Source organism: Ptychodera flava, chromosome 2 (genome assembly GCF_041260155.1).
Source record: "Ptychodera flava strain L36383 chromosome 2, AS_Pfla_20210202, whole genome shotgun sequence".
In the NCBI taxonomy this organism is placed as follows: domain Eukaryota; kingdom Metazoa; phylum Hemichordata; class Enteropneusta; family Ptychoderidae; genus Ptychodera; species Ptychodera flava.
Window position 1 is genome coordinate 26,936,656 of NC_091929.1, and position 21,529 is coordinate 26,958,184.

At 36.9% G+C, this 21,529-nt stretch overlaps 1 protein-coding gene across 1 annotated transcript; it reads right to left on the reverse strand.

The window, feature by feature from the left end:
- Window positions 1-287: 287 nt before the first annotated feature.
- LOC139118145 (uncharacterized) lies at window positions 288-20,548 on the reverse strand. Its single transcript, XM_070681441.1, has 21 exons — window positions 20,210-20,548; window positions 17,649-17,798; window positions 16,706-16,822; window positions 15,569-15,820; window positions 14,856-14,991; window positions 13,331-13,553; window positions 12,467-12,662; window positions 11,971-12,146; window positions 11,297-11,542; window positions 10,131-10,339; window positions 9,385-9,502; window positions 7,402-7,581; window positions 6,248-6,397; window positions 5,451-5,507; window positions 4,526-4,814; window positions 4,288-4,404; window positions 3,433-3,761; window positions 2,759-2,870; window positions 1,635-1,731; window positions 1,199-1,298; window positions 288-910 (listed from the first exon to the last, which is right to left on the reverse strand). Exons 1-21 carry the CDS (start codon window positions 20,358-20,360, stop codon window positions 854-856), a joined length of 3,462 nt encoding a protein of 1,153 aa, XP_070537542.1. The 5' UTR covers window positions 20,361-20,548; the 3' UTR covers window positions 288-853.
- Between the last annotated feature and the right edge of the window lie 981 nt (window positions 20,549-21,529).

Below are 21,529 nucleotides of genomic sequence, written 5' to 3' on the forward strand. Positions count from 1 at the left end.
AACTTCACTATTAGTGCAAGATGCGAGGTATAATGGTATTCAAATATGCAGATTACATTAATGAGCATTGTTTCGGTATTAACATTCTATGCTAATGACCCTTAATCAATGTGGAATATTCATGTACCTCGGATCTTGCATTGTATAATGATTTAAACAATCTTAGCTCCCACCCTAAAATGAACCAGCAACATGAAAACTTCAACAGTCTTTATTCTGGAATAGTTTGACATACCTTTGGTCAAGTTTCGATTATTCTTGATTATTGCTGTTTCTAGTTTACGTATATATTGTTATCATTTATGATAGTCGCTAAATGGTTATTTTTGTCCCCATTGTTTGGTTTTATTCTGTTATTCTTGCCATATAGAGGGTTATAATTATTTCTTTAAGTGACGTAATCTTTACGTCATCGAAATCAAGATAAGCAACGATAGATCACTATATTGTTTATATACCTGATTACAATCTAGGTTAGTAAAGTATGCTTACATTTTTATGAACGTTGTCGATGTTTCTTAAGTTCTCTGCATACCATATACTGAAATTTAGTGTAAACTTTTTTTCATCTGAAAGATGCCAGGTTATAGCGTAAATCATTACTGCAAAGTCAAAATCAACTTATATAATAAGTCATAAAAATATTGAAATCTCGGTTAGGCATTGGCATGAAAGTGCTTGCTTTGTATGTAATTTTTCATGAAACTTATAATCCGTTTAAAAGATATCACAGTGTTTGCAGTAACGGTGCATCATGGTAGAAGAAACACAGTGATGCCCAAACGTATCACTCGACCAACTTGTGACCTTGAGCGATTACGTCGATCCAAAATGAAAGCCCGACTTCATGGTCTTACAGTTCGTTGACGTCACCGTACAAGTCAACATCATACTGGCTCAGATCAACCACCTGAAGAAAATAAAACAAAATAGTCTAGCTATTAGCACTGTATAAACTTGTAGTTTGTGACACCTACCATTGTATCAACCGTCGTCAACTACTATTATCTCTTCGCGTATGCCGATTCTAAGTATCATAAGTATTTTATCACACTGTTCTTTATGCATGTAAATATCATTTACACTAAATATTTGTTCCATAAGAAAACAAATGAGATGAGACAGAGTGTCCCTTGATGAACTGAAAGATGGTATGGCTTTTGATATTTATATTAAACTGATTGAGGATTAGACGCACCTCTTTATTTCTGTTCATTTCTCGCACGTCATTTACGAGTTGTCCAAAATCTGGCCTATCGACGACATCCGGGTCCCAACATCGAAGCATGAGGGTGTATCTGCCAAGGAAATGAAGGCAAATATAATTAATGTTACAGCATATTGTAGGATTAAATAATCATATTTTCAATTTCCTAACTTATTCGTGAACCAGACTTTGATTTAAAGAAAAGCAAAGCGCTATTTAAATTGATATGGCATTCATGTAGTTCAACAATAAATGGAAGTCGTAATTGCGAACCTGGAAACCAATTGCCTGATGTGTCAGTTTCAATGACGACAATGCGCTTGCGCATTAGTCCATAATAAAAGTGTTGTATATTACCATACATAAATTCACAACATTGTCATAGAAATTTAATATTTGTCAAAATCTTCAATTGTAATTTGCTTACATTTCTTGAGTGCAGTGTGGTGGTTTGTCCATCAGATATCCGCTTTTCACATTCTCCGCTACTTCTTTGTTCTTCAAATCAGGATAGGGCAGCGCACCTGTGGCAAGACAAACTTCTTGTCATATTGAACTGTGCCTGCCTTAATATGTCTGCATGTTTGAAGTTATTGGTTACACACGTGGACGAACAATATTGTAAGAGGTAGTGGGTGACTGTCATACATATCTCGACAGTATGGAGAAACCGGACTTCCCCACATTTATGAAACAGGTAAGGTGTAATTTTCCTCGGAGATATATATTCAAACTACCGAACTTTTACGATGCATATTTTGGTCTACCACTTGTTTGGTTCATTACGAAGAACATGGAGTAACTTCAAATCTGCTCATTTTTGGGAAAATCGAAAATTTCACCTTTTTCCATGCACAGAGTTTGAGGCCATTTTAAATTTCAAGTTTCGAAAGCTATTGCGTAAATTGTTTTTCTAGTACTTAATTATCTGCAGTATGTTAAAATTCGATTTGTGTCAGTAAATAGTGTCGAGGGCTTTCACTGTCCTTGAACCAACAAGTCGTAAGCCGCGCTTTGTAGGGTTGATGTCCCCACCGCACCTCTGTCACTAAATGATAACGACTATAGTAAAATGGTCAATTGTAACATGAATGATGGAAATATAGATGTGACGGTGCGAAAACGTCGATGGAACATCAATAGTTTGCTGGATGTCTATTTATCTCTAACTATTAACCATCCATCCATCCAGCCATAAATTCATTCATCAATCCATCCATCCATCCATCCATCTATCTCCCAGTCTCTCTAAATATACCTACCTACCTACCTACCTACCTACCTACCTACCTACCTACCTACCTACCTACCTACCTATCTACCTACCTACCTATCTAGCTAGCTAGCTTGCTTTCTATCTATCTAGCTGTATGTCTGTCTATCCATAAAGCTAGCTGAGTAGAAAAGTATTGACAATAGATGGATTGATAACAGACGAGATAGATGCAAATAAACAATGGTTAGATGAGAAGATTTTTCCGTCAAGGCAGCGAAGGCAAAGTCGAATGTAAGTGTACTAAAACATACACCCAGATATAATCACCAATTTACCTAAGGTTATTATCTCCCAAATGACAACGCCGTAGGCCCAGACGTCAGATTTTGTGGAGAACTCATTCCTTGTCATAGATTCAGGTGCCATCCATCGAATTGGTAGGCGACTCTGAAACAAATCATAACAGTTAAAGCTTAATCGTTGCCGTGTATAGCTTGTGCGTGGACGTATACATAAAACGACTCTGGACTGTCAATTCGGTGTGAATCATGGGCAGTATTGTTTTTAGGAAAATTAAATGGTTATTTTTATCATATTCCTCGAATACCCTTGATGTGTGTTTTTTCTGAAAAACCCGTCGTTTCAACAATCCCATTTCATTACTTTTTCAAAGCTAAACTTCGTGCTAATTCACTTCGTAAAGCCATTATTTGAAAGTCACAACCAGACAAGCCTTGAAAAGTTCCTGACAAGAAATAAAAAGATTAATGAAAATTCGTCTAACATATTGTCTTGGGAAAGATTTGAGCAAGATTTTCTAGTGGTGTGCCTTTACCCTTTTCTTCTTCCTAGGTATGGAAGAGTGTGTTCGCATGCAGACACGGTATTAACATTGGAACCTAACTAGCAATATTGAGTGACTTGATAAGAACAGGTAACAGAGGGCGCAATGCAACCATTTTGTCAAATATCGGCATGAACATAAGGAGTGAATGCCAAACAAACATACCTCCTTACTTTTAGACCCTTTAACTTCAGATGAACGAACAGCCATGGCAAAGGAACCTATCTTGCAGACGTAGTATTCACTGACAAAGATGTTACGCGCCCCCAATTTTCGATGGATGATATCCATGTTGGAAAGATGCTCCATGCCGCAGGCGATCTGTTCAGCGAACAGCATCAGCTGATTTGACGTCAGAGAGTCACTGCCTTCAAAGAGACCGTCTGGCCGAGTCTCATCTTGCAGTGGCCCTCCCAAGTCGCCCTTGCGGCTTCGACGAAGGAACTCGCAGAGGGTGTCGTTTGAGGCGTACTCCATGACGATGCTTGGTTTCGCTGTTCAAGTTTAAGTATTGCAAAAATGTATCAGAAGGATCTGTCACATACTGTATCAGCATGTATGGTTCAGAATGCTGATTGTTCGGCAAAACATTAAAGTACCCAAAATGTGATTTGTTCTCTATGAATGATGTCAAAATCACGCTGCTTGCTACATAAAGTGATCAATGGCTTAAATACCCGGTGACAACGATGATGGCGATATCTATATACAAATTATGACAAACTGTCTAGCCAATCATTTCATGAAAATTTAGTAATTGTCTAATGTGCTGATAAATGTATTTTCCTCTTTATCTGTCATTTATATCAGTGCCTTTCAGGATATAATTTTGTCTGTCTCAGCACATTAGCATGCCTTTTAAAGGGAGAGGGTATACAAATGTCTTGTGCGCTGATAGAATGTATTTTCCTCTTTATCTGTCATTTATATCAGTGCCTTTCAGGATATAATTTTGTCTGTCTCAGCACATTAGCATGCTTTTTAAAGGGAGAGGGTATACAATGGTCTCTCAACACTCACGTGATCCATATTCCGTTATGCATCCAAGGAGACGAATGATGTTAGCATGGGGAGTGATCGACAACATGATGTCTAACTCATGCAGGAGATTTTTCTTCTGTACAGCACTGTTCTTGTCTGATCGTTAAAAGGAAAAAAAAGCAAAAGACAACGAATCAGTCCTCTTAACATTAAATTGTCTTCTTGCTAAGCATCTCACAGTCAATATATATGAGTTGATTTTATATTATTATTTTACCTTTGAGTGTTTTTACAACGACTAGAGTGTCGTCTTGGCATTCAGTAATGTCGATTGCCTTCGCCTTGTATATACCGGACTTCAGCAGTTCGAGAATTTCAAGATTTGACGTCGACAGTTCAACATCTTCTTTGCTTCGCGGTTTCAGGTCGACAGTAGCGAGATCTTGCTTCGGCTTAGGGCTGTATACATTGCTTGACTTGGGTGGTCTAGAGGGAGGGTATGCGCCACTGCGGCTTCCCTTCAGGGGAGTCACTTCATGCTCAACATTAGCTCTGTAGCCGTAACCCTGTGCAGATATTACATCCGGGATGTTTACAAATATATCATAAAAATAATCATACATGCATACCATAAAGACGGAAATAGCTCACAAATACCAGATTCGAATTTGCCAAAGTATATAACGAAGCTGGTTGTCTATATTGTCGAGTCGCTTATAATGAAAAGTGTTTTACGTTGTATATATCTCAAGACAAGTTCCCTGAACAACAATTTCTCACGCTTATAGAGGCTGATACATATCCCATATAATTATCCTAAAGTGAAATGTACATCATGCCCTCTGAAGACTAAGGTATATTCTTTATATACACTTTGATTCATAATATTCAAAATGGCCGCCAGCCTTAACTTAACCCTACAGAACAAAATACATTTCCAGTTGAAAAACTGTAGACTGAAATGTATTGTAAAACTTTGAGAGTCGGAATATATATCTCCGAGGCGCATTCTTATTAAACAGAAGATCATGCTGGCGCATGCGCTCATGACGACCCAGTACGATTTTGACAGGCCATTATTACGTTTCCTCTCTGAAATAGTTTATAGACTCGGATACCTGGGATTGGAAAGAGGAAGCTTGAAGAGCCAAATGCGAAGAAGGTGTGCATTATAACTTGAAATACAATCATACAATACTCACTGTATTGCTGGATTTTGATGCAGAGGGAGGGTTTGCGGGGCTTCTCTGACACGAGGCCTATCAAATAAACATGTAGAACATAGTCAACAAGCGTATATGGGTTACCTTCTTCCACATGAATCAAGGAAACAGACAGTTTTCGAACAAATCACTTGGCTTTATTCAGTGTACTCACTTGATCTGCAAAGTTTTTGTTTATTATTTGATTGTTATTTTCCCCCAAATCTGCTGTGTTAGTGTTTTGTTTATATAGGCCTACATGATATGCTGCGCTGGTTATTCTAACTGGATTTAGTATTTTATGCCACCGAATACAGCAACAATCACGGCTGTGTGGTTTGTACTATAGTTAGACTTGGTTCAAGTCTGTGATTTGTGATTGTTTGAGTGGGCTGAAAGCAATGATTTTTGTTCTGTTTTCATGTGAAACGCGTGAGTTGGGTGAACGAGATGAGTGGTGAAGGCTATACAGAGGAGTTTCCGGCAGAAACTAACTCAATACTGCGCAGGCTCAAAGGTAACGAGTTCAATCGCTCGGGAAACCTTGCCTAGGCTGCTAAATTCCAAATAGGTTTGTATTAAATAGGACACATACAAGAGAAAAGATAACTGTGATTTTATTCTTTAAATATTCACCGACTTGAGCCAAGTCTATACTATAGTGTGCAGAGAGTCAGAAATACAGATATACATATCTTGATCATACAATTGCCGCATACTTGTATACAACCGCCCCATTTCAGAAACCATACGGTATACTTTTTACAATACTGGTGACAACCAATAGGTATGCTTACGTAAATGAATCCTGGCAGCTTTCTCGTCTTCCAGAGCACAACGAACAGCACGACCACCAATAGTATGAGAGCAAGAATAACGCCACCAGCGACCGCCCCTGCAGTCTTTCCAGAACTAGCTTTTGCTCCAGGGGGAGCTCTCACCATCAACTATATTGGCAAGGGTACAAAACGTGACTGCTTCCTTATCGAATCATAAAAACAAATTATGTGATGTTTCCACGCATAAACTTCAATTAAAGCAAGAAGAAACTACAAAACAAGTGATATACAAAGTAACATGAAACGATGTGTAAAAGACTCCTTAATGAAGAAAACAACGTCGTCATGTAATATGAAGTGCTGTCGCCCTAGAAAACATCTTCAACTGGCAATCGTAAGCTTATCTCTTCCTCTATGCCTACTTTCCCGATAAAAAAGTAACAAGGAACATTTGAATTGTTTATCATCTGCCCTTGTTAGTTTGTGAAATAATGAACTATTCCTGAGTACCGTCGTCTTTTAACTTGTAATGTATTTTTGTAAAGTGCTGCTTTTGTAAGTATAGTCACTCGTTTTACACCCTAAATCATAATAAACCCCATAGTATATGTAACGTTCAATATTATTGTTAACCAGTGAATTTGTTCCGGACTAACAGCCATCTGTCGAAAATATAATTTACACCATTTGAACAACTCCGGGATGTTCACGGCGCAAAATGTTCTTTCAGTTTGTTAAGAATACTCTAACATGAAAAAGTAACATATTACATTTAATTATCATATAAATGCAAATTTACGTTTCAGTATTTCTGAAGGTAAGAAAATATGAAAGATGTACATGTGCATTTACTCTAGCTCCCCCCTGCGATATTGTACGATGCACATCTTGTTTGCTAGGCTAAGACCGTGTATTTGGTTATATATGCTCCCGTAAAAAAGAAAAAATGTACTTACTTCAAGGATTATAAACGACGAAAACATCATCAATAAGTTACAGCCACCGACCTTTCACAGTGTACAAATGTTAATGTGTTTCATTGATTGCTAGATTAAAAGAAAAAGCGGTTCACCACAAAATGCTGACACTGTTTTTCGTGTTATTACAATGCCAAGAATAAGTTTGTACCAAAGGTAACGAAAAAAAGAGGCTAGAGAGAAAGACGAAATTACCTCAATGTCCGTAGTGTCCTCCATCATGGCATTGTTAACTACAGAAAGCCGCATTACAGACGAGACTTCATAGTCGGGCATTTGCATAACATCGATACTTTCAGCCGATATGACGAAGTCCAAAGGATAGCACATTTCAACACTTGACAAGCAGTGGCATTCAAGTGGTGAACAACCCTTCTATTAGAAAGATCAATCAAATCGATTAATATCACTGATTCATGGAGTTAAAGTGCTATAGCGACCGAGTAAATATATTGAGTACATCAGTGTGTGATTTATTTGTTCTGGAAACTGTAGGCGAGAAGTCAGTGGGATATCTAGTAGACGACGAATCAAAGAGAGCTTGCATTTCTACAAAAGATACAACCAAATGCATTTTAGAGTATCGAAAAGCTGATAAGAACAACAATAAAATCGATGTGGTCAACCCCAAAATCGATATGTTTAACGATTTTTTAATTAGTTCCAGGGACCAGCTCTGGGACTGTTAGTTTTTGCTCACTTTCCTTCTTTCTTTCTTTCTTTCTTCTTCCTTTCTTTCCTTTCTTTCTTTCTTTCTTTCTTTCTTTCTCTATTTCCGGTATTACTATCATAGAACATGCTACACACAAATTTTACCTTAATTACCCAGAATGCATTGCGACACGCTTATGACGTCATCGCTCAGCTCGGACGGGTTTTACGGGCATTTCTTGTGTGTTTATTTATTTATTTTTTATTCTGCATTGCTCGACTATCATATTGCGTTCAGCTATTAATAATTCTAGCTTTCTTTCGCTTTGTTTTTTGTTGCTTTTTGATTTTATTTTTCTCTAAATACTCGCCGTACGTGGCGCTATACTGTTTCGCCCGAATGTAATAATGGCGTCGCATAAGATGGCTTCGCTTGCCGCATAGAGACAGAAAAGTAGGCTTTCCGCAAGTTTACAAGCGCGGCTGGGTACATAGTGTACCTAGGCGAGGTGGGTGTGCTCGAAAACGAAGGTCAATGCAAATTTGGATTCAAAATCGGCTGTTTTGGCGGAGAAACTGCCCGCCGTATTTCTGAGGAGCCACCACCGGTTTTTCCTATATCAGTCTGCGAGGCCATTTAACGCCGGTAACACATGTACACAGCCCTGTCACCGCACCGGCGCCGGCATGCGTTGGCTGCACGTTAAAGCAGCTCAACTTTCCAAGATCAAACGGTCAGTATCTCGTGAAAACAGCGACATTGCAATGAAAATTGTTTTAGTCTGTGCTTTTAATCAAATGAAAATGCATGTGGCCTCGGTTTTCAATTTCAACGGCCTAGGTCCGATGTTTCCTCTCGTCTGATCATCGTCGTAAACCATGCGCCTCTTTACGGCAACAACTCAGCGCTACCCGTCAAGCGATTGATTTTTGCGTAGGTCAGCGGAGCGAAAATTATTGCTCTGGCTCGCGAGAATGTCGTCTGATATACATTTCCGTGCGTTGTCGCCCCGTATGTATCTGTTGCGTTTTTACCGTACATGTAGGCATTTGTAATCTGTGGACTGCCTTGCTTTTAGTTCTATTATGGTGTTTACTGCTAGCAGCACTAACTATGTACGTGCTTGAATATTAAAATCCAAAGCACTCTTTCATTCTGCACCTATCTTTGTCACACATTCTCTTGTTTCTTCCGCTGCTCTGGTCTCTGGAACTTCGCTTTTGCTTGCAAATGCTTTCTAGTTACATGTTAATCAACTCCGTCCGCAAAAGATGAACCATCGTCTTAAGCTACTGTCTTAAGCTACTGTTGCAGAAGAACATTTACTTTCTGTTTATATGGAACAAGTTGTTTACAAACAAAATAAATCCCAGTTACAAGAACATATTAACACAAGGTTATGACAAATCATTGATGGTATTGCACTGCAGTGGAAATACCAGTAGTAACTTAAAGCGGGCGCTTCGGTGCAAGTTAACTGAGGAAAATGTACATTTTTAGTTATAGGCAAACGGCTATCCACTTACTTCAGTGGTGGTCGTATTCACCTCTCCATATGCATACATATCCTTCGTAGAACCATCCAAGACTTCCCATTTAATTTTATGAATTCCACTCTCTGCGTCGTATGCTCGAATCATTACACTGTAAAAGGAAGAAAAAGGTGAATAAATAGTACATTAAAAGTAAAGAGTTAATCACCAGAAAAAGTATATATATATATATATATATATATATATATATATATATATATATATATATATATATATATATATATATATATATATATATGGCACATTGTATACATTGTGTATATATATATATATATATATATATATATATATATATATATATATATATATATATATATATATATATATATATATAATAAATTATCGATCTATCTGTCTATCAATCAATCTATTAATTTCTGCCTGCCAGCTAGCCTGTTTATTTGTTTGTTTGTTTGTCTGTCTGTTTGTTTGTCTGTCTGTCTGTCTGTCTGTTTTACTTTTTGTATGTCCAGCTATTCAACATTACCATCATATGCACAAATCACCTTTTTTCACTCACAAAGTCTCTCCGTTTATATGGAAATTAAAGTTACAGTGTAAATATCCTTATAAGTATTTCACGCTTGTGCGTGCATGTATTCTCACGTATCCTTAGGTGGCTACTATTTAATGTAAAATATCCTTGCATTTCAGATAGAGGCTCTAAATGTATAAATAAACAGTGCACAATCTGTGCTCTCATGAAACTGAAAACTCACCGCGTATCTGAGAAATCAACTGCCTTGGCACCGATCGACATATTTTTGTTATCGACGTCTAACATCCGTACATAATTAATTACAGGCGGCGATCTGTCAACCAAGAATTCCGTTTTATCTTGGCTGTAGTTCCCCATTACATCATATGCTCTTAACCACACAATGACGCGGTCAGTATCTCTTACCGATATCGATATTTCTTGTTCTGTCTGTAAGGAATAAAGTGAATGGTTTAGTAGAAAATGTTATTACTTTGATTGTTTCATTTGTATTTTGTGAACCCGGAGGTAAAAACCAAACAGACTATACTGTAAAAGTGAGCGTGCAGCATTATGTGTAATATAGAAACGTAATCCCATCTACACTTGACATCATTTGTGGAAGTTTTACTTTCATGAGAATTCAATATCTTGTCTACTAAAGTTTGATTATTTCCATAAATAACATTGTCGTACGTCCTCACATTGTATATGTTTCTATTGTTTTGTTAACGGTAGGGCATCGTCGGAACTGCGCCTGTGCTACTTTGTTACAGAAATGTATTTTATGCAGGATATCTATAAGCATCACGTCACGTACCATTTTAAATTCACTATATTTGTCTACTTAAATCGATCTCCAACGTACCTTGCAATTGGTTACAGAGTTGAAATTGTTTATATGGGTCCCATACGACGTTTTAGCGAAGTTCGAACGATTCCCTCCCTTTAAACGAATTGTTGACGAACATTAGGAGAATCCATGCATAAAACCTCCAAAAATATTACGCACAGGAATGATCACAATTTCCGCACAATTGAGGCTCATGAAAGTTTTGAAAAAGGAGTTAAAAAGTTGTTCAAGTAATACTTCTATAGTGCTTACTGGTTTCACGAAACTATGTTGATGGCTATGCATAACAAGTTTTATATTGTCTATTACTAGAGTTTGTAATGTGTATCCGCAGTCTATATGCTCTTCAAGTCATTTCTAATTGTGTATACATTTTACCTTTACAGCTTTTCAACGCAGGATATGGTTACCCTATTGGATCCCTTCAGGGCAATTTCCAGTGATAGGACGTTTACGTAAGCAATAATCCACGTTTCATCGCTATGCATTTCTTCACTGATAGGAAGCCCATTCAATACCATGGCTTTTATTTCCGAATCAAAACCTTCACCTACCTTTGGTGCTCTAACATTGATCCACTGGTAAGGGCTTGTCTTATCACGACTATCTGAATATTCAAATTGGTATCTGATGATTCCTTCGTCATTTGGTATCTCCTCACGTGACCTAGTCAAAGGATATTGACCTGTATCTTCGTCATAACCCGTCCTTAATGATGGATTAAAGTCTTGGATGCTATTGAGTAGTTTGTTATCTCTGTGGAATGCGTTGAAGAAATGTCCACTCCACGTAAAGGTTACCTTGAACAGAAAACATCATATGATTATTATACGTCTGTCTGGTTGTCTGTCAGTGAGTATGTCATTATGTATGTGAGTATCTGAGTATGTGAGTATGTCAGTATGTAAGTATGTATGTCAGTTTGTATGTATGTATGTATGTATGTATGTATGTATGTATGTATGTATGTATGTATGTATGTATGTATGTATGTATGTATGTATGTATGTATGTATGTATGTATGTATGTATGTATGTATGTATGTATGTATGTATGTATGTGCATGCATGCATGCATGCATGCATGCGTGTATGTTTGTATGAAGGAATGCATGATGTATGTAAATTGTGTGTGTCTCTTCAGGGGAGTGCACTATTCGATGCAGTATGGCAGATAGGAAATAAAGACACATCAAGTATGCAGAATATCCATAAGAGAAACACAAACCTTGCCTTTCTGTACACCTAGCCAAGGTATACCCATATTTATTGTCGCCTCCCTAGCAGTAATTGGTCTTGTAGCGTCAATGGCGACGAAGCTTGCATCATCAAACATAACAAATCTTCTTGCCTTTTGAACATTACTTGCATGGTCTACTGCCCCAAGGACAATCGAATAAACCCCTGCAAGGAAACAACTATCCGCGATGAGAGAGTTCCATTTGTAATGGACAATTCGATGAATACTTTATGGCGAATAAGAAGTGAAATGAGAATGAGAAATAAAAAGAGGGACTGTGCAAAAATAATAATCAGAATATGCTTCACACACACAGAACAGACAGACACAGACACGTACATATACGTATACACACACACACACACACACACACACACACACACACACACACACACACATATATATATATATATATATATATATATATATATATAATAAAAGAAAGGATAACAGATAATAATCAAAATAATTTCAATAATCATACCTTGACTCGGTAGTTCTATCGTCGCCTGCTGAATGGTTCGTGGTAGATATGCGAAATAAATGTCAGGTTTATCTGACCTTTCCGTGAGTGTCCCTGAGGTTGAACTGCTTAAGCGATAGGCGGATAACGTGAAATGTGATATGCCTGCCAGATTGTCGTTCCAATCCTCAGGTTTCCACTTAACAGTGGTGACATTCTGCATACAATATGATAAATTATATATATGTTTAATGTGATTTCTTTCGTTTAATTTCCATTTTTCAATTTAGTAATTGGCACATCTTCTGCATGGTAACTCAAAGTGGAGTATAAAGTATTACGATTACTATTTTTTTCCATTTACGATATCATGTTTATTGGAAAACTGAAAACTAGGTGCTAATTAAAATTGGCTCTCGTCTAAAGTTTTTTTGAATAGTTAATTTAACCTTTATATTCATCTTCCGAAATCAACGGAAAATCAATAAAAGTAATCGAAGTTCAATGCTATATAAGCTTGCTAAGTCCCACCAATATCTTTTAGACATCTTTAAATGATCACACGCCAATATATAGTCTAGTGAGGTGACCGTTCATGCATTTGCAACTGATTGAATATGGTGCTTAAAGGTCGAATTTGTAACGCAATTATGAGCTCTAGCAAAGACCCTAAACCGTCAAGGAACGAACGTGAATGTAACATGATAGCTGATTATGCAAAAGCTGTACATGAATATCAATTGTAATTTGAACCGGATTAACGCAAAGCAAAAGGTACAATAGTGACTGCGTAAGGTAACATGAACCCCTCCATTCCGACTCACTAATTAACATATGAAATTAATTAATGGTGAGAGCTACTCCACCTGATATCATTGTTCTTACCGATCTTGTGAATGGTTTTTCGATGTCGATAGGTTTCTTGTCACATGGCATGTCATTACCAACACAGTGGAACGGGGCGTTAAAATCGAAGCGTATATTCGTCGTTGTTACCCTTTGCGCTGGACTGTAGAACTTCGGTGAGTCGACTGTTACTATGGTCGGATGGTCATAATTGTTGATCTTTATGAAGCCTCCATTTTTAGCTTTTACAGATAAGGTAAGCCTGTCGGTATATAATTTATGCATTTGTGATTCATTTCCTAAGTACCATATCTATCACGGGTTCAGTTTCTTCAAGATCGTACTTTCGGAATCTTGAGGCATCAGAACATATCAAATAGTTTACTGACCGTGGGAATACAATTGTAAGCAGAATAAACCATCATTATGAGAAAAAAAGCATATAATTCAAAGGAGGGTAATAAAAGAAACACTACGTGTTGCCAGAGGAAAGTACAAAGGGAAAGTACGGCTTTTATCGTTTTGGACTAGGATGACTTTTGAAGATTAAAAATCAACAAAGTCAGGTTTTTCTGGCTCCCCACAAGTGATTATGAGATACCACCACCTTACTTCAAACAAGCAATAAATTTCTGATCAGATCAATAATTTCTTAAGGTGAATTTTTGAAAGTCTTAAAAGGCAAATGATGTCTTGCAAAACTTTTTAAAACTGTTTAAGGCAGTATGCGCCTCGAAAGTACAAGACTTAAACTTTTGCTCAAACTTTCCTTAAGGATCTTTCAAAAACTATCTTTCAAAATCAAGAATAAAAGTCGAGGTCACCGTGCAAGGTTTGGTACCAGAGAAAGAAATTACTCAAGACTTACCGATATTTGAAATTCAAAATGGCCGCCACCCGTCTGTTAACTCTTAGGAGAAAATAGGATTTTCGATTTTCGAAAAACTAAGTCGATGAAAAGTTCCCTTACACCAGGAACTTTAAAATGAACCCAACAAGTGGTAGATAAATAAAAAAGAACTGAAAACATTTGAGAGTCCGAATTATCTGTCCTCGAGGCGCATTCTACCTTGAACGTTTTTCCTATCGCAAACCTGAGACAGTATCTTTGAAGGCTCACTGCACTTGTTGATAAATAAAAAGAACTGAAAACATTTGAGAGTCCGAATTATCTGTCCTCGAGGCGCATTCTACCTTGAACGTTTTTCCTATCGCAAACCTGAGACAGTATCTTTGAAGGCTCACTGCAAACGTGTTCCTAGTGTTATCCGTAGAAATTTAGATAGAATATACTTTTTATTACCTGATATATATGGTAAACGTACAATGAAGAAGGGGTGTCATCTCTCTTAGTGAGATAGCGACCTAAAAATCTAGAAATATCAGTATATTTTGTAACACAATTCCTATTGCTAAAATACAATTCATATTTATATCTTCTGATTAAGAATCGGTTGCAGATATACAAGGTAAAAATACTGATAAAAATTGAATTCATCATAAGGTTAATTAAATAATGATGACCAACTCGATATGTCAAAATAATATTCAAATAAATTCTTACGTGTCACCATCTTGACTTGGTTGAATGAGTTTGATTGTGTGGTTGCATATTCTTCTTGAAAATTCGTTCGACGGAATAAGAGTGGCTGTGGTTCTTGATAGGCAAGAGCCCGTTCCAGCGTCTACTCGGGTATTTTCTGAGTGATACATTCAAAAGGGGAAAATATGGTCAATTAATTAGGACAGGCAAGTTGAATCAATTGTCGTATTTGATGAAACGTCATTCTCTTTTAGTTTCAAGGGCAGAATTGCCTTCACAATTTGATCGAAATAAAATCGAGGGAAAGTTCACATCGGTAATTAAGTTCGTTGTCGTAGGCTTATTCCCTAACTGTGGAAAACCATGAATTCATTACTCGAAATCAATTTTCCCTAAGCATACATTGGTATGTAGTTAAGGAAATAGAAATGCACTGACTGATCACATAGACTATATGTACATCGACAGATCCATCCTTCCACCAATCCATCCATCCATCCTTCCGTGCATCCATGCATGCATCCATGCACCCATCCATCCATGCATCCATGCACCCATCCATCCATGCATCCATGCACCCATCTATCCATCCGTCCATCCATCCATCTACCCATGCAGACAGACAGACAGACACTGTCAGACAGCCGCATACTTGTTGTCTATTGTTTAACTTACAGACTGTACTTTCAAGGTTTCTTATTTATTTGAAAAAAAAGAAGAGTTTAACTTCTTACTTCTCGACAAACTCCATTCGATTGTTGCTTCGCTGATTCCGAACTTTGTTTCATTTACGTAATACGGCGCATCTCCCAAATGGTTGAAAGATGGAGCAAAGCTGACCACCCAGCTCAGCGTTAACGTCGACGAACGCAGAGGGCAGTACCTTGTCGATGAAGTCAACCGACAATCAATATCATGTTTATCGCTAGTCTTGTCGAGGGGGCTGAATGACGCCGTGCATCTATCAACGGACGGTGGTTCGGTTACTGAAATGAGAAATGCACAGTGCTGTCAAGGGTTTAAATCCATTTCATTGCGTTCTTGGGATAGATATCAAAGTGTTTGGTCAGTGTGAAAATATGACATGAATATACAATAGGAATAATACTTGTCTGTATTGCCAAATGATTGACGAACGCTTCTAGAATGTTCCAAAATTGTCACTACTGTTTATTCTGCTTACTAGAAATGTGTAGAAAGCTCCCATCGAATTACCCAAATTGTAAAGTCGTCTGTGTTAGGCATACTTTACATAACGTTATATATCATTCAATGCCTAAGTGTAACAAAATTGCATTTGGCAATTGCATTTGATGATGTAAATACATGAAATCTTACACATAAAGATATTTTAAACATTGCCACAATATCCTAATTCAGACACCAGCTTCTAATTATATTCATAACCTCCAGTGAAACACAACATTCTTGCATCTTTTAACAGGTGACCCTATCAGTGATATTTCACACATGTTATTGGGTTAAATATCCCCAACAAACGTGATTTCGACATCGGTGTGCAATATTTAAGCTATAAAGCACACCTAGCAACGGTATACCACGATATTTTGACCAGTTCACGACATATATGCACGAGCGATAGCGAGTGCACATATGGGGTGAACTGGTCAAAATCGAGTATATACCGTTTCTGGGTGTGATTTATTGCTATTATATCATAACACTATAGTGAAATTCTTGCGAGGAACGACAAAAACAGATTTTTGCTCAAGCTGAGAGCTCGCGCCCATGCCAGCCGTGGTATATCGCCAATATACCACGGTTCTTTTCGCGTCTCAACCAACCAGATCGCTGTATTTGCGCCATCAATATACTGATATGATTTAATCATATTTATATGATTATCTTACTTTGTAGACAGTTGTAGCCGCCAAATCTACTATCGCATACGCAAGAACTTGGAATCTGTTCAGAACCACAGGTGCCGGGATAGCAGAATTTGCTATCAGAGCGCCAAGAACAGATCTCTGGAAAAGAAAGCAGTTTGTATGCACATGAATGCCACTCAATTAAATCTTAAGGCTCGGTACGTGAAATCCCTTCAAGCAGACTGTAACACAGAAAATGCCACATTTAAAACAAGCGATGCCTCCAATCGCAGTTTTCTGCTAAGGTCAAATGCGTCTTGCAGAGAGATATTTGAATTCTTAAACGCCTACAATACTTGACGTACCCTTCAAGGGCTTCAGGTTTAAACTGATAGAGTAAATAAAGTTTTCACTGGCTTATTTCTGTGAAAATCGAAAACAGATTTTTACTTTTTCTCTTAGAGTTAACACAAGGATGGCGGCAGTTTTGGTTTTGAAGTGTTGGTAATTTGTGTTTTTTTACATAAGATTTTTGCGTGGTGACCCGCTGATTTTTATTCTTGATTTTGAATGGAATGGTTTCAACTTCTTTGCTAAATGAACAAAAGTTTTAGTATTTCGGCTTAAAGGCGTGAACTACCTTAATAATTATCGTTTAATGGTAGCTATCATCCCATTTAAAGACGCAATATAATTTGTAGTATCGTCTGCAACAAGCTGACTGTCACATAAATTTAATCAATAAATGGTCTTAATTAGTATTTAGTATTTAGGCTGGTTGCAAAACGGTATATTAAATCATTATGGTCATTTTTTTAGATTCCATCAAATGCCTTACAGCATGTTTACATTTTTGTGCTAAATAATTTATTTGGAAAAAATTCACAGAGCATCCTTTATGCCGAAGGACAGGGACGCCGAGAATAATGAGTTGGTACTATAATTTCAAATTGTAATAGGAACATTCGTGAATAGGGGTACTTACTTTGGCATGTTCCAGGGTAGTCGCCATATTCACTAAAAGCAGGAACGTACGCCTTAACAGTTTCATCCCTGGTATATGCACACTTGAGGCAGAAGTTGTTATTTGTCGTTGTGCAGTGGACATCATCACAGTTTTCAATAGGGTTGCATGCTATAAATGAACAGACAAATAATACTGGTCAATTTCATGACCAGTGTTTGACCACACATACTACTTTTGGTATGAGTCCACAAGGTGACTGAATCCCTCTTGCAAGTCCTGTTTCATTACCGTATGCATTAAAAAGAGACATCAGTGTTCTCCCTAGGAATTTCTGATAGCATAGCGGCTGATTGCGTAACATTATAATTGTTATGTCAATGCCTTTTTATTGTTTTATCAAATTAAAGGCCCAATAGCTGTATCTTTTAAGCATTATTTTTGTGACTTTACTTCCAAACTAAAACAAGTTCGTGGGAATGTACTCATTGAGGGGTGTTTATACGAGTATAATAAACTGCCCACTGGGACTGCATGTGCAATTTTGAGCAAGATGAATAATAAATGTTTGCAAAACGGAAAAATGGCGCCCTCATGAAAATAAAGCAAAAACACTCTACGTCGTTCATATATGCATTGGAATCTTCACAGAACCAACAGAGTAGTCCAATATAATGCATAGTGCTTCCACTGGGACATCATATGCTTTGTTTTCTTTGTAATATTACCAGTTTTTAAAAATGGTGGGAAATCAAAATAACGCTTAAAATTAAAATTACTTGTCCAATTATTCAGTAGTAGAAGACTACAACCTTTCCATTTGCAGAATTTAAAAAAAACAGAGAAATACAAAGCCTTTTACAGGTCGATAAATGTTAAGAATTACAGCTACAGGGCTTTAAAGAGTAGTGGCACCATGATTAATTACCCTTGGGAAGACACTAAATATATTAAGGAAATTGGATTATCTGGACAGAAATGATTAAATGTAAGAATACCTGACTGTGTAAGTGCAAACAATGCATATTGAAATGTATGACTGTCAAAATGCGAAGTAAATATAAAAGAGATAGATAAAGATAAACAGATAAGCTAAATGTATTATACAAATAAACTAATAACACGATTGGAACTAACTTGGGATAATTGGATGGTTGAGTAATGTCTATTTGATCTGCAAATGTAACCTCATCTGCTTTTCTTTTTGCGTTAAACACTTGTTTTAATGAGTAATTTGTAATATTGCAATACTCAGCTTTAGGGCACCTAACTTTTTTGAGAAATTTGAAAAATATGAAAATCCAATCATCCCAAATTAGTTCCAATCGTGTTTAATATAAATACACAAATAAATGAATAAATAAGGTGTTAGAGAAAATTCTGATAGCAATTCTGTTTAAAAACTGAAAATATTATATTTGCATATGAAGGTGAATGTGAATGAAGGTGCTCGCTTGATTTAATTCGAACAAGGATTAAAAGCTTTACTTTAAACTCGTTATATATCAGATTTAATCGATTAAAGCTCATCTGAACTGTGGTATTCCTACAACGGTCGTCGATTACAACGCTGAAAACTGACGACTCCCTACAGTCGGTTCATCTTTTGTCGTTGTCATTAGATGGTCATCCAGAGAGAAAAGTACCTCCTTAGATTACAAAAATCGATAAGATCTCGTCGAAGTATAAACTGTGATCACTTTTCCTGGTTTAGTGTTTTCCATTTGCGGGAAAGAATCAATTACACAAGGAAGTACATTTTGAAAGCACGGAAATTCATTCTTCGTTGTTGATTAAAATAGATTTACTCTCTGTCGGATAATATTTCAAAAGACTCCTGAATTGAAATTTATCATTATTCTTAGTATAAATTGCCCACTTAGTGGTTTCTTAATTTCAATGTAATGAACTAAGTTAAACAAGCTATTATGAATTACACTGGAGGAAAACGGATAAATAGAAACCTAAAAAACAAACCAAAAAACCCAACAGCAACAATACGGGCAATTCAATTAAGTAAATTACCTTAACTGTCGTTTTAAGGTTTTAACTTGTGTGGTACTAATAATCCAATAAAGGTCATGTTTTCTTACCTCACATGAAATGCTAATAGGGAATGCTTTCTATGACAACAAGAATACTAAGGTTTGGACTTTCCTTTTCGTTTTTCTATTATTTTGAACATAGAAATCGGCCCGTCAAATGGTTGTGGTGTCATTTATTGTTAGGCGTAGTGTAATTCAATATAATGTACACAAAATCAGAACAGTGTCTGAAATAATAAGGCGTCTGATAATTCTTTCAAATGTTTACCAGCACTGCTTTGCTCTTACAAAATACATTTGATCCTTAAAAGTGTGGATACTGTCGGTTTTTATATCTGGCAGTGGTGCGTATTGCTGAAATATTCATAGCTTCGGTATCGTCACTGATTTTAAAAATAGGCTGTTACTAACATTAAACACACACACGCACACACACACACACACACACACACACACACTCTCTCTCTCTCTCTCTCTCTCTCTCTCTCTCTCTCTCTCTCTCTCTCTCTCTCTCATACTAAGCTGATTTCTGCTTACCGATTTCGCAGCATTCTCCACCGTAATTTCCCGGACAGAGACATCCATACGTACCGACTGTACCTCCATTTCGACAAGAACGACCACACTGCTTATACACATTTTGCCTAATGCAGCTACCAAAACTCTTTCTTTCCCGAAATCGCAGCATTTCTCCATCGGCGCCACACCCTTTGTTACAACCAAGCCAGCCTGCCCAGGAAGACCATGATGATGAACTTGTTCTACAGCCATTGACGGTAGCGACGTGAACCAAAAGAAGGACACAAAACAGTGATGTGACACTGACGTTTCCATTTTTTTCAGTTATCAAATTCACCAAAGACTGTACTGGGCAGCTTCAACTGCCTGCCTCTTATGTCTCGAATTTTTCTTTGGAAGAAGCGATTCAGGGTAGGTACACGTGAATTAGCCAATCATGACTCTTATAAATATAAACGTACATGCCCTGGAAATGTTTAAGACAAGAGAAAATGTCATTGATTCGCTGAAAAGCAAATACGTATATGATAGAGTGAGTCAGTAATATTCATGTATTGTTCATTACTTGAACTTTTTGGGGTTACTCGGGTTTCTTTTACTATAAATATACAGAATGATGTAATGCAGTGGACAAAGGCTGCGTGCAGTCTTGTTAGAATCGTACGAGGATTACAGCTCCATGTTTTATTCTAAGCTTCAATAAACACTAGTATCAATGATATATGTACGTGTGACACAACCAATTATCATACCCTGTGTCGAATTATTTGTTGAAGCTGCAAAATTGAATCCACTCGATTGGAGTTTCCTTTTCGATGTGTCAGGGGCAACTTGTCATACATTGCTTAAGGTGAAGTACTACGAATTACGTCAAAATTAGGTTGTGGTGTCATTTTCTTGAAACTTTGCACAAATATTCTTGGAAGTTGTGCAAGTGCAAAAATGAAATAAAAACTGGGGTCACCACGCTCGTTTCCATGGAAACGGACGTTAAAATGGCGCCGTTAGAAATAAATAAAAATGATATAATTTACTTAAACTAAAGAAAGCAATTATAAAACACTTAACAAATGAGTTAATTTTAATAAATACCAAGACTTAAGATCCATATCTATCGAATGTATAGTTTTCATGATGTTTGTAAAGAAATTTTAACATAAGTATCGATTACAAAATGACGATATCGAAATTATATCACTACATAATTTTTGAACTTTCTTCCTGTCGCTTTGAATGGTGTCATTTTGACCAAACTTGGCGAATAAAATCCTGACATAATACCATTTAGTTTACACTTTTAATAAAAGGGTGTCACCACGCTACTTTTTACAATATCTC